Source organism: Typopeltis vanoorti, chromosome 1 (genome assembly GCF_054136105.1).
Source record: "Typopeltis vanoorti isolate ZY-2024b chromosome 1, IOZ_Tvanoo_1.0, whole genome shotgun sequence".
Taxonomy (NCBI): Eukaryota; Metazoa; Arthropoda; class Arachnida; order Uropygi; family Thelyphonidae; genus Typopeltis; species Typopeltis vanoorti.
In genome coordinates, this window is record NC_143549.1 from 187,265,926 (window position 1) to 187,279,254 (window position 13,329).

General features: G+C 36.3%; 1 protein-coding gene across 1 annotated transcript in view; it reads right to left on the minus strand.

Annotated features, from left to right (window-relative positions):
• The window catches only part of C3G (C3G guanyl-nucleotide exchange factor), a 350,856-nt gene extending 337,764 nt beyond the window's left edge, over nt 1-13,092 (minus strand). The window contains exon 1 of the mRNA XM_090405787.1: nt 12,957-13,092. Within this exon, the coding sequence (XP_090261913.1) occupies nt 12,957-12,981 (25 nt within the window). The 5' untranslated portion in view covers nt 12,982-13,092. The remainder of the gene's footprint in view (nt 1-12,956) is intronic.
• Between the last annotated feature and the right edge of the window lie 237 nt (nt 13,093-13,329).

Below are 13,329 nucleotides of genomic sequence, written 5' to 3' on the forward strand. Positions count from 1 at the left end.
AAGTTATGCATTTTGGGATTACAAGATTACCAGTTGTGTACTACATTGATGGAACAGTACTCCAAGAGATTGATGAGGCTAGGGACTTAGGGGTGAAGTTCAGGGGACACACTGCTAAGGTGGCCAAGATTGCACATAAGATTACTTGCTTGTTGAGGAACACACTGACATCCAGAGATAAAAGGTTATTATTCCCCTTTATAAAGCGTTGGTACTTCCACATTTGGATTACTGTGCCCAGATCTGGTCACCTGGATTCCTTGGAGATGAGGAAGCTGTGGAGAGGGTTCAGAGGAGAGTGGTGAGTGATGTAAAAAATGCTCCCTACATTGATAGACTGAGAGCATGTGGATTGCAGAGGTTGGTTGACAGGCAGAGAAGAGGAGATATGATAGAAACATTTAAATTACTGAAAGGTTTTTACAGGATTAATGCAGGGGAAATGTTTCAGCTGTGTGATAGTGATGGAAGTACAAGAGGTCATCCCTGAAAATTAAAGAAGAGTGTGGTTAACAAATGTGTGAGAACAAGGTTTTTTGGCTGGAGGGTGGTGAATGAGTGGAATTCATTGCCTGACTTAGTTGTGAGCTCTTCGTCTGTAAATGAATTCAAGAAGAGATATGATAGATATTGTTTTGCTAGTTTTGGTCTCCCGCGATGAGTCTACTGACTCTATGGAGATACCCGTAATAATAATAGTGTGCTCTTAAAAAAAAAAAAAAACACGATTCATTCTGTTTTGAAGGAACTGTTGTAAATGATGAAAGTTAAACATTCTTAAAATTAAATATGCTAAATCTTGAATAAATTCTCTCAGTTGTATGTATTTTTAAGATTGTTGTGTTATATAGAAGTGAAATAATTAAAACTTTTAACTGCACAGACTTTATCATATACCCTGTATATTAAAAATTTGTTGATAGCATTGTTAATATCTCAATGGAGGAGCTACGTGCATAGGCTGCTGCTGCTGCTATTCGATGGATATGTAAATGACATTTCTAAGGGGAATATTCAGTGTTTGCCTGATGGATAGAGCTATTGGCAATGCACTGAAAATATGAACAGATAATTTCTTGGATTCTTTCATTTATATATTACAAATACCTGTTCGTTGATTATGACTGATTTTGTGTAATGGAATATGATCAATCAGTGGAAAAGGATATGCATGAATCATTTTATCTTACACAATACTCAGTTATATCACAAGGTGACCAGTTAATCATGACACAGCAACCTAAAAAGATACACAATGAACAGCAGTAATTAGCTTATTTCTTACGCAATAATGGAATATGAAGAATTTGGCTGTTAATATTGGATATTAAAACTTGAAAAAAGAGAAGTGTTCATTTCCCCAAAATACTTCTTCATTTTGATCCTAACCTAAAGATTGACTGTTTTTCTAAGTTGCATAACATCATTGGCCTTGACCATCCAACAATGTTTCAGAGTCAAACAGAATTACGAAATGCATTAATGTAGTTATATGTGTAAAGCCAAGGGTTGTTAGCATTTTTTCATATGTCTCTATATTGTATATGGAGACATCATAAGTGTTAGGAACAAAAAACATACTGAAAAAATGATATTAATTAAAAATAAAGGGTCTTGTATCACTTATAAAATGCATAATTTAATTTTTAACACACTAATACATTCAGTAGTTAACATGCCTGCTTCAACATTTGTAGCTATATACAGGGTTAAAATAAGCTGCATCAACAAAAGTTTATAAATTGACTTGATCCTGGAATAAACATATGACTAAGATATATTAGTTCATCTTAGTAGCATCTAATGAGCAAGATATTTACCTGACTGCTGAGCCAGCACAATATTTTTCAAACCTTGCTTATAAGCATGCCTATGGCTCACTCCCTGGTAAAACATTACTGCATGCTCACTGAAGGCCAGAAATGAACAGAAGATGACTCACCACCTGGTAAACACACCACTGCTTGCTCATTGAAGACCAGAACTGGCTAGCAAAAAGTTTGCTCTCCAAAGAAGAGTCTCAGATCCAGTGTCAAATTCTCCATGCTTGCTACGCAAGCTCATTATTTGAGAAAGAAGTAATATTTATTTGTTAATAAATGCATGCATTTATAAGCATTCCATTTAGGCTTTTAGTTTTGCAGACAGAAGATGTCTTACACTTGCATGGCAATAATTGAGCTTTGAGTTGTGTATCGAAGGCTGATGCTTGCCCGTCTAGTCAACGCTACCTTATCTTGCTCAGTTGTAAGAGCTTCCAGGTCCTCGCTGCAGCACTGTGATTTTATGCGTGCGCATAGCCATTTCCACTCCCTTCACGTCATCTTAAACACAGGCCATACACAGTCAAAGTAGCTCTACCCAGTGAACTTCAGCCAGCCCTTACAAGTGTGCATGTTGCTTGGGAAAATTAAGTTACAACCAACTTTTTATGATGATGTTACTGACCAGTTCATAAAGAACCGTAGGGTAGAATTTGTATTCACGTAGCTAAATTGAAAAGATAGAATATCATTTGTAAAATAAATGTTGTATTTGTATGATTAAATGTACATAAATTTCTAAATATAGTTTTAAATGGTCAGTAATTCATTATTCCGCTAATCAGACCTCTCACTCCCTGAATGATAACAAGAGCAAGTGTGAATTTCAAGACCAGAATTCGCCCCTGCTCAGATCCATCCCCCACCCCTCTCTCTTCACACATAAAGGGCAGGACAGGTAATGACATTGATAGGAATGCTCAACACTAATTAGGAAATCATCTCTCCCATTTGAAGGTAGAGAAAAATAAAGCAGTTCTGCTGATCAGCCATTAGATGGTTCTTAACACCAAACTGATGGTAATGCATCAGAAGGCTTCTCAGCCAACGTGAATAATTCTGCTGTTATTTGCTTTGCTAGGTTATTCCTGGAGAGACTATAAGTATAGCTACATGTAGAAGACAATGTAAAGGCCATGCGTGGAGTGGACTATGAGAACTTTCACATATCCCCCCCCCCACACACACACCATACTAATCTAAATGGAAGGGAGGGAATCACAGTAACCAAAAAAATTTTCCAGAAAACAATCTCCTCTGCCAAAAAAAAAAAAAAAAAAAAAAAAAATGCTTCCACATTTCAAAGCCCAAGACCTCCACAAAACATTAATGATGTGTATCATTGCTTGCATGCATCAAAGCCTGATCTCTTATTCTTTACTGAGTTCACCTGAACTATCCTAACTACCTCAAGGGCTCATTTCTAGTGAGCACAGAAATGGCAAACCTGAGGTACCTAATGCTGGACCAAGCCTTACTTCACATAATATACATCTGCTATATTATCTATATCTTTTTCTTTTTTCTTGCTCTTTCTCCTCAACACTATTAGAGCATTCAAGAGTTATGAGTGTATCTTTCCTATCTTACCGAACTTCACAGCAGCGGGAGTCTGCCTTCTCTCCCAGTAATCTGACTTACCTAAGAAGGCTGTTCTTCCATGAAGCCTAGTCAGCAAGGAAGGATTAGACCAATACCCCCCCCCCTCAAATGATGAATAATAAGTATAAAAGCGGCTGCAGAATCCAAGGCCACAATGGGCATATAAAAATCACAGATGTGATCTGCTATCAACCGTATGCAGACCAGACTTAAATCCTTTGGGGAGGTCTGCTCTTGATGAGAAACACTATACCTAGACTAAGAACATAAAATTAATAGAACTAATAACAGAAAATCATGTGTGTACCTACAAATGTAGGTCATTATTAGGACAAACAAGATTAGAAGAATATTGGAAGCAGTAAAAATAAAATATCATTGGGCTAAGTGATGGTGACAATCCAAGATCCCAAGGAGGAATTGGCTTCCTGGTTGAGTTACTCAGGAACCAGTTTGCAAGGGTATATCATCCAAGTGAGATTACTACTGTGACATATGTGACATGGCAGACTGATTCTTCTCCACTGCTTCCACATCCCCAGGAGACCAGACCTGGGCACAGTAATCCAGATGTGGGCATATCAAGGCTGAGGAATAACTTCCTTATCTCTACTTGTTAGAGTGTTCTTCAATAGCCAAGTAATCGTATAAGCTACCTTAGCAATATACCCTCTAAACTTCAACTCTGTCTACCACCACCACTCTTAAATCCCTAGCTTCCTGGAGTACAGTTCCATCAATATACACTGCTTATAATCAAAATCTTAGAACCTCCCTTATGCAAGAAAATTATGTCCTCTTTCCACTCCCTTGGAACTCTACTAGAGCTGAGATGCAAAGAGCCTTGGCAGATGTATTGCCAGTTCCCTTGCACATTCTCACAAAACCTGAGCTGATATCTCATCTAATCCCACAGCTGTATTCATTAAGATTCTGAAATATCTCAAAAAACCTCTAATTCATCCATCTCCCATTTCCACATCAGGTAAGTAGGGTGAGCAACATTATAACAACCATTAAAAGATCCAAATGGCAATGGGCAGGTCATATTATAAGAAGTAACACTCAAAAATGGACAAAGTTGATATCAGAATTGTATCCTAGAGATGGCAAGAGAGCTACACGAAGACCAAAGAGACAGCTGGAGAATGAGATTAGAGAGATGATAAGAACTCAGTGGCAGCTCAAGATAGGCATGAATGGAGAACTTTGGGAGAGGCCTTCATCCAGCAGTGGACAGTAAATGGCTGCGGATGATGATCCTAACTACATTTTGCAAGATAGGAGTGGAACTTTTTTTTTATGTATGCATTTGTCAAGATCTCAATATTTTATGTCTTGATCATATCAAGACATAAAATATCGAAAGAAACTTGCCAAACAGATAAAAAGGGGTTTTTCAAAGTATGGAAATAACAAGAACATCCTAGAAGACATCCCTGAATGGTAGAGTTTAGGAGTTTTATACATAGAGTTGTAGATGAATGGAATACATTGTTGGAGCATAAACATGACCTTAGATGTAGATATTGTAGCATTAAGGATAATGCTTTCTAAGATGAGCCTTTTTGACTCTGTGGAGGTATACTGAATCCAGTGCAATCATGCTACAAGCACACAAAAAAGGCAAATCTATTTATTAAATGTCAAAAAAGTAAAACAGTTTAAGTGTACAAATAAAGAGAATTATGGGGGGAGGAACTCATTAAATTTAAAAAATTTGCATGTAATTTAATTTTTACATCCATAAATTAACAACAACAACATGAATTTACATTCATGTTATTACAGACCTGGTGGATCAATTGCTACTAATAAAGAAATGCATCACTAAATAGAAAAGATGAGCACAAAAAGAGTAATCATAATGGGAGACGTTAATTATCCAAATATTGATTGGACAGCAGTTTTATTTATTTATTCTTATGGCAAAAGCAGCTATAGGTCAATGTCCAGACCAGAAAGCCAATCCAGGGCCTCATCTGTCACCGCATGGATGTCCTGGAGGTCACTACCATGAAATCGGTGCATTGGGCAGTCATTCACAATATGAGTAATCAACTGGGCCACAGGGGAACAGTCACAGTAAGGGTAGTCTGACAGTTTCCATTTATGCAGTAGGTAGCCACATCTGCCCTGGTTAGTTCTGATCCTGTTGATAGATGACCAAATCTTCCTAGGAAGGGCAAAGCCAGGCTGCAGAGCACAGGGTTCTTCAACCAGGAAACCATTTGTTGAACCATTATTCTCTCCACATGTCAGGTGTTAATAGTAAGGCAGCTGAAGAAAGTTCATCCATGAACCAGAAAGGGTTTTGCGATTTTAGGCAAGCGTTAGATTTGATTATAGTGTCAGAGGACGTTTCAGTTAAAATACATAACTATTCCGCCTCCGGTTGGTGACAGTGATCATGTGGTACTCACTTGGGAAGCGACTATGTTTATGAATGTTCCATTCAGAAAAGGTTACATGCTGAACTACAAAGCAGGAAATTATGACCAACTGAGGAGTATACCGAGTTCAGTAGACTGGATCAGTTGCTGGAGGGGAAGAATATCAACAGTGCATGGGAAGCATTTCAACAATACTTAAATGATGCAATATCAGAATGTGTCCCTTCGAGAATTCCAAGAATAAATAGGGAAGGAGGTAAATGGACGTGTAATCTTATTAAGCAAAAGATTCATAAGAAAAGGATGATATAGAAGGAATACCATGTGAATAAGGATGATGTCCGTTATGAAAATGATAAGCAGCAGGGTAGAATAGTCAAATTATATCAGGATTGTGGAATACTGATTATGAAGACAGATTGAGAATAGAGAATGCTGCTAAGAACGGGGTGAGGGCTAGATTTTTCTCTAATGGAGTGGTGCGCGATTTGAATGGATTGCTATTGGATGTTGCGAGTGCAAGCAATGTGAATGAATTCAAGAATAAGTATGTTGGTGTATGTAGTATGTGGCCTCCCTCAATGAGTCTGACTCCCTGGAAGTCACTCTTAATAATAACAACAAATAATGTTACTGTACTCCATATTGAGGTTTCAGTGCCAATAGCCTTTTCAGTACAATTCACTATATGGCTGCTTATTCTAACAAGCAGCCATATAGTGAATTGTACTATACTGAGCAGTCTTCCATTTATCCAATCATCAAAATATGACCCTTCAATTAATCAACCCTTGCATGTCCTGTGACTTCTGGTCAATTGTCAAAAGAGCAAATTGCTCTTCCGATACGGTCATATAATTGGTAGATTAGTGTACACACAGTATGAAAAACTGTCAGAAAGTCTGCATAATCTCCTGGAAATGTCCCCAAACTTAAATCTAAATGAAAAGTGGTTACTTTTTGCAATTGTAGTTGGTAAACATTTTCTAGTTGTATTTTGAGGCTGATAATGGTCTTGATGATCTTTGACGCAATCAAGAAGTCTCTTCTTCTGGAAGAAACGAATGGATTTTTAATCCCACAATTCAGTAAAATCAACTCAGAAAATACACTAATATATATATATTGTATTTTGTGCGTGCGAGTGCATGCGTGTGTGTAGACAGACAGACAGACAGACACACACTCACTCATAAATCAACATTAAGAAGTGATGTTTCCTAATCCCATCTTTGCAAGCCATGGGAACATACTCAACATTCAGGGCTCTAGAATGCGAGTTATCAGAGTAGACAAAATATAAACAAATAGAAATCAATGCCTACTTATTTCCAAAAACTGAGAGTTAAGAAGAGTGTGGCCTCCTCACTTTGACAAATGAAAATAATTAAAGACTTATTTATGAATAAATATTTAAAAATAATTGTTATACATCTGAAATTTCCACTTTCTCAGCACATAAGCAATCCTAAAATCATATTTATTATCTGATGTTTACACATAACTGTCTCAGCTCATGTGCATAAAGTTAGAATACTATAGAACTGAAGAATAAAAAAAAATTTAAAAAAAACTGCTGAGAGTAATAGCAAATAAATAGCTTCTAGGTACATTAAATGGCTAGTGAAAGATCTGTTAACAGTAGAGCAATGTATCAATCTGCCAAAATTTAATAAAAACTGGCAAAATTGTAAAATGATTGAAATGGATAATATTATAAAGCCATCATTATTTCATAGCCAAATAATTAAAATAATTGTGGAGCTTATAAAAATACAACCTCCAGCATCATTGGAGTTGAATTTGCATTGCACTATTTAAGACATGAATAGTCAGTATATTCATCTTTTATTTGTGATTAAACATCAATGCTGGCCTGGTAGTTAGCATACCTACTCTCCAAACAGGCTGAGGGCTTGAACCCCCACCATGAACAAGAATGTCTGTAATTGTCTTCAGGTGGGAGATGAATTTTACTACTAGCATACAACATGATCAAAATTAAAACATCCATGTTTAAGGCGGCTTTGTGGAGTGCCATCCAGTGATCCAAATTCTGCAAAACTGCAGGAATGCATTATGTGTAATGAGGAAGTGATATCTGAGAAAAAAAAATTCCAACACCACCAGGGATGCTATATGATGTACCAAATGTAGATGTAATTTTTCTGTGTAAGAAGGAGAAAAGTGGCAAGCATAAATATCACAATTTTATTTACTTCCATTATGCATTTCATGAGCTGTACTGTTCAATGTGCTGCCCTTCTCGATATGTCACAAACTGCATCTTTTGCACAGTGTGTTCAACAGCAGAATGCAACTGCTTGGAACTGATGTTGCACACACATGCTGCATTATGATGTCTTTCAGAGCTGGTAAGTTATCAGGATGATCCTGATAAACTCTGCCTTTAAGAAATCTCCAGCGCAGAAGTCACAAGGATCAAGAGCCATGGAGTGAGAAACACATGGCTGATCACTCTAGCTTCCATGAAATGTTCTCAAGAACCTCCTGTATGGATTGACGAATGTGTAGGAGGCCCAATCCTGCATGAAAATGACTGAATCCATGCACAGGTGCTGCTATAGCTGTGGCACAACAAAATTGTTCATCATATTGTGATGCCTCTCAGCAACAACTGAGCAGGTCATATGACCTGACTGGCAAATGTCCTCAAAGAAGAATGGTCCAATGATAAAGCTGTAAACTTGCACCAGACAGTAACTTTGGGTGAATGCAAAGGAATTTGTTGGATTACATGCAAGTTTTGTATAGCCCGTACCCAGCAATTGTGGGTATCCAACAGCTTCTTTCAGGTGAAAGTGAGCCTTGTTTCCCCAACTCCACTCGAGCAAGGAATGTTAAAGCAAATGTCAGTGGACTTTCAAAGTCCTGACTTTGAAAGTCGACTGACATTTAGGTTAGTGTAGACTTTACTCCATTGCAGTCAGGGTTATTTTGAATGGGTAGAAATGCAAAATCTTCCATAGAATTTTACAGACAGTTGTACAGGACACATCCACATGTCTTGATCCAGCATATGCACTGTAGGAACCAAACACTGTTATTCATGGCCTGCTCCACAACAGCAGCAACAACTTCATTCACCTGTTACCTCTGCCAGGTCTAACTCCCAATGATCCCATTTCTTCAAAATGACTAATCATTTGTTGCAGAGCATATAAAGATAATGGACTTCAATGACATTTGTTAAATTCGCAGGGTGCAGCAACAAAATTGCAATATTTTCATGAGAAAAAGCATACTGGGACAAGATTATTGCCATCACTGTGAAACAATATTAACAACCAGAATGAAGGGGAAAAAACCCATGTCCATCTTTTTAAATCCTTCCAACACCTGCCAAGTTGTGTGATATGCAAATTCCCTGCATTTGGTGTTTACAATGTCCCTGGAGGTTAATTTTTAGAACTACTTTTTTTTCCCTGCAGTTATTGCTTCCGCACGATGCTAAATGTATTCCTGTGAAGTTCTGCAGCATTTGGATTACTAGATGGTGCTCCACAAGGTCTTAAAACAGGGATACTTTAATTTTGACCATCCTATAATTTAAAGGAAATTAAAAATGTACATTATTATATTAACTAAACTAAATTTAATTAGAGCTTCCTATATTTCTTCAGTCAAATTGCTATCATCAATTAATTGATCAAATGATCAATTAAAAAAAAACAAAAGATATGTGCACACATACACTACACAAGTAATGGAGGATGTCAACTGAGAGTAAGCCTAAAGTCCAAAATTATTCTAGTGTCTAAATCAGGTGTTCTTGGCTGTTGGGCTGAAATGCAGACTTTACTCTATTGCAGCATATATAAATATAAAAGACTACCTTGAATCTGTTTCTGCCTTATGAAACTATCCTAATCTCTACAAGTTTGGTTTGCACGAAACTGCCCCAAATCTGGGAAGCTATCATCCTCTGCACTTCAGCCCAATGACCAAGGATGCCCAATTTAGCCCACTAGAGGGTACCATTTAGGAGTTTATGCCTATTTTCAGTGGGCATGCTTCATCTTCATTACTTAGTATAGTGCCTGCATGCATATATTTTATGTTTTTTATTCCTTGATGATAGCAATTTGATTTTCCCAAAATACAAGAAGTATAAATTAAATTTATTTTAGTTAATACAGTAGTCTACAAAGGCGAATTCTCCATGCTTGTTGTGCAAGCTCATTAATTGAGAAAGAAGTAATATTTATTTGTTAATAAATCTAAATGAGATATCCAAAGATTATGGTATGATAATATCAACAGAAAAATCAAAAACTATGGCCTTTAAAGGACAAGATCCAGCAAGAACTAAAATAGTATTAGATAACAAGATTTTAGAACAGGTGAATTCATTCAACTACCTAGGATGTATGATCACTTATGAAAATGAAAAAGATATAAACATAAAAAATGCAAAATATTTAAAAATAACAGGAGTAATTAACTCTATATTTAAACCAAACTTAGTTCAAAAACAAACCAGGCTAAAAGTATACAATACATTAGCCCTACCGGTCTTAATGTATGGAAGCGAAATCTGGACAATAAAACAAAAAGACAAACAAAGATTAACAACAGCAGAAATTAAGTTTATGAGAAAAACTGCAAAGTATACCCTATTTGATCACAAAAGAAACGAAGATATTATGAAAGAATTAAACCAAGAACCAGTAATTGAAAAAATTAAAAAATATAAACATAGATGGATGGAACACGTTCAAAGAATGAAAACAGAATGATTACCAAAACAAGCCATTAGGAAAAAAAAAACTAGGACGTCCTCTTAAACGATGACTTCTAAGGCCGGAACAGGCCATACTAGGCCTAAATCCTTGATACGTATGATGATGATGATGTTAATAAATGCATCGATTTATAAGCATTCCATTTAGGCTGTTATTTTTGTAGACAGAAGACGTCTTAAGCTTGTGTGGCAATAATTGAGCTTTGCATTGTGCATCGAAGGCCGATGCTTTCTTGTCTAGTCAATGCTACCTTGGCTTGCTCGGTTGTAGGAGCTTCCAGGTTCTCGCTGCAGCACTGTGATTTCATGCGCACGCATAGTCATTTCCACTGCCTTCACTTCGTCTTAAACACAGGCCATACACAGTCAATGTAGCTCTAGCCAGTGAACTTCAGCCAGCCTTTACAAGTGTACATGTTGCTTGGGAAAATTAAGTTACAACCAACTTCTTATGATGATGTTACTGACCAGTTCATAAAGAAGAACCATAGGGTAGAATTTGTATTCACGTAGCTAAATTGAAAAAGATACAACATTTATTTTACAAATGATATTCTATTTGTATGATTAAATGTACATAAATGTCTAAATATATAGTTTTAAATGGTCAGCAATTCATTATTCTGCTAATCAGACGTCAATCGCACCTCTCACTCCCTGAATGCTAACAAGAGCAAGCGTGAATTTCAAGACCAGCATTCGCCCCTGGTAGTCTACATTGTAATTTCCTTAAAAAAATACAGTTATGAATGGTCAAAGTATAAGCCTTACCACTGCCCTGCTTACTGAAGGCTTGGAGTGGGTTGAAAAAAAAGTTCATCTTTGGTTTCTAGAGTGTAAAAACATCAGTCAATAAATAAATAAATAAACATAAAATTAATGAAAAAAATAGAAAGAAAAAACTTTAGCCTACTAATGTACACATAAGCTTACAGCCTTTCCATGGGGGGGGGGGTAATAAAAAAAATGCATGACAGCTGTTTCACACAAATGGATTCTCATCAGAGACTATACAGAAATCTTAAGGCAAGAATGCCTCTGTTCGATATTGTAGCAATCTCATACTAGAAAGGTGAATTTTTCTTAACTTTTGGTTCATGTATAAATTATAATCACTAGAGAGAGAGAGATAAGTTTCTATTGGATGTGACAGGGAGAAGCCATCTTATTTCCTTCAAATAAGAATACCGTGCAACTGCGGTAAGCTTGATTACTTACCTTCCCTCCCCCCCCATTTTTTTAAAAAAAATCAAACGTATATTGTAGATATAATTTGACAAGTGGTGAGTATGCTAATCACTAACTATTATCAGGGATCCTCTGTAGTCAGTATCAATGATGCCCTTCAAAACAAACAGGAATCTACATCAAGTCCCAGTAACTTGAAACTAGCAACCATATCCATCCAGAAATTAATCAAACAGAGTAAACAAAATCCCATCTAATATGTATGTGAAGAACCTTTATCAGGGCTTTTCATATGAAAGTCAGTTGGTCAGAAGATGGAAAGGTTTTTCTTATCCTCAAAATGTCAATAATCTTAATGGCACTTACAAATAATTTTTTTAAAAAATAGCATATAGCCCATTCCAAAGGATTACAGCTGAAGCAACTATGAGGTCAACAGATAATATATTAACTGTATGTTCTTTCAGCCGTTTTGAGTGTTTTGCTCATCCAGAGCAAAAGATGCTGAGGAATGGGGTAAAATTTAAACAAATTCAGTTCAAAGGGGCATTTTTATATAAAAACAAATGATGCCTTTATAATAACTGTATGCAGTACTGAGACAATAATATATCTAAATCTCACATCAAATGGAATATCTAGCTTAAAGTTGTATAAGTCTGGATCTTATTATATCATGTGGATTCTCAAAACCAAATCAATTGGAAGGAGATGGCTTTTAATAAACTAAATGGATAACAGGACAATCGGGCTTGAATATTTAATTTGACAGGTTAAAATTATGTTGGTAAAAGCCTCCTGGTAAAGTGAACATTTCCGGAATGTTTGCACCATTCAGGATCAAAGTTTTAATTTGAAGAAATACGCACAAATGTCACTATTTAAATCAAAATATATCGTCTGTGAATATATCCTTTTTTTTTTTTTTCGATAAAATTTAGAAAGTAAAATTATTGAACTGCAGATTATGCAGTGTGTACACTTTGCCTTAGCAAGGCACTATTTAAATACCACGGTTTTCCATTAGCAAGCATTTTGAAGAAGGGTTAATATTTCACTATCAACGTAACAATAATAATATTTCATAATAAAACAGGAATCTACATCAAGCCTAAGTAACTTGAAACTAGCAACCATATCCATCCAGAAATTAATCAAACAGTGTAAACAAAACCTTCTCCTTACCCGACTTTTCGTTCTTCCCCGACATTTCATCTAAGGAAAACACAACGTCGCATGAAATCACGTCATTCTCCTTCAATGAACACAGCAACCAAATGAATTTAAATTAACCATCGTGACCAACACCGACAAAATAAACATAGGGATGACCCCTTAAACACTTCTTTAATGTTGAACACATTCATTTCCCTTAAATACACTTTCACCCTTCAGTAAAACATTCCACAGTTGTGAACCGATAGGTCACTAATGCATACAACACCCTCTTACATCCATTTTTGGAACTGCCTATTTCATAAGTTTGCCAACCCCTCTTATGAGGAATTTCAAAGGGAGATATGTTAATATCAACATCGCATATAATGAAATTGAGGTA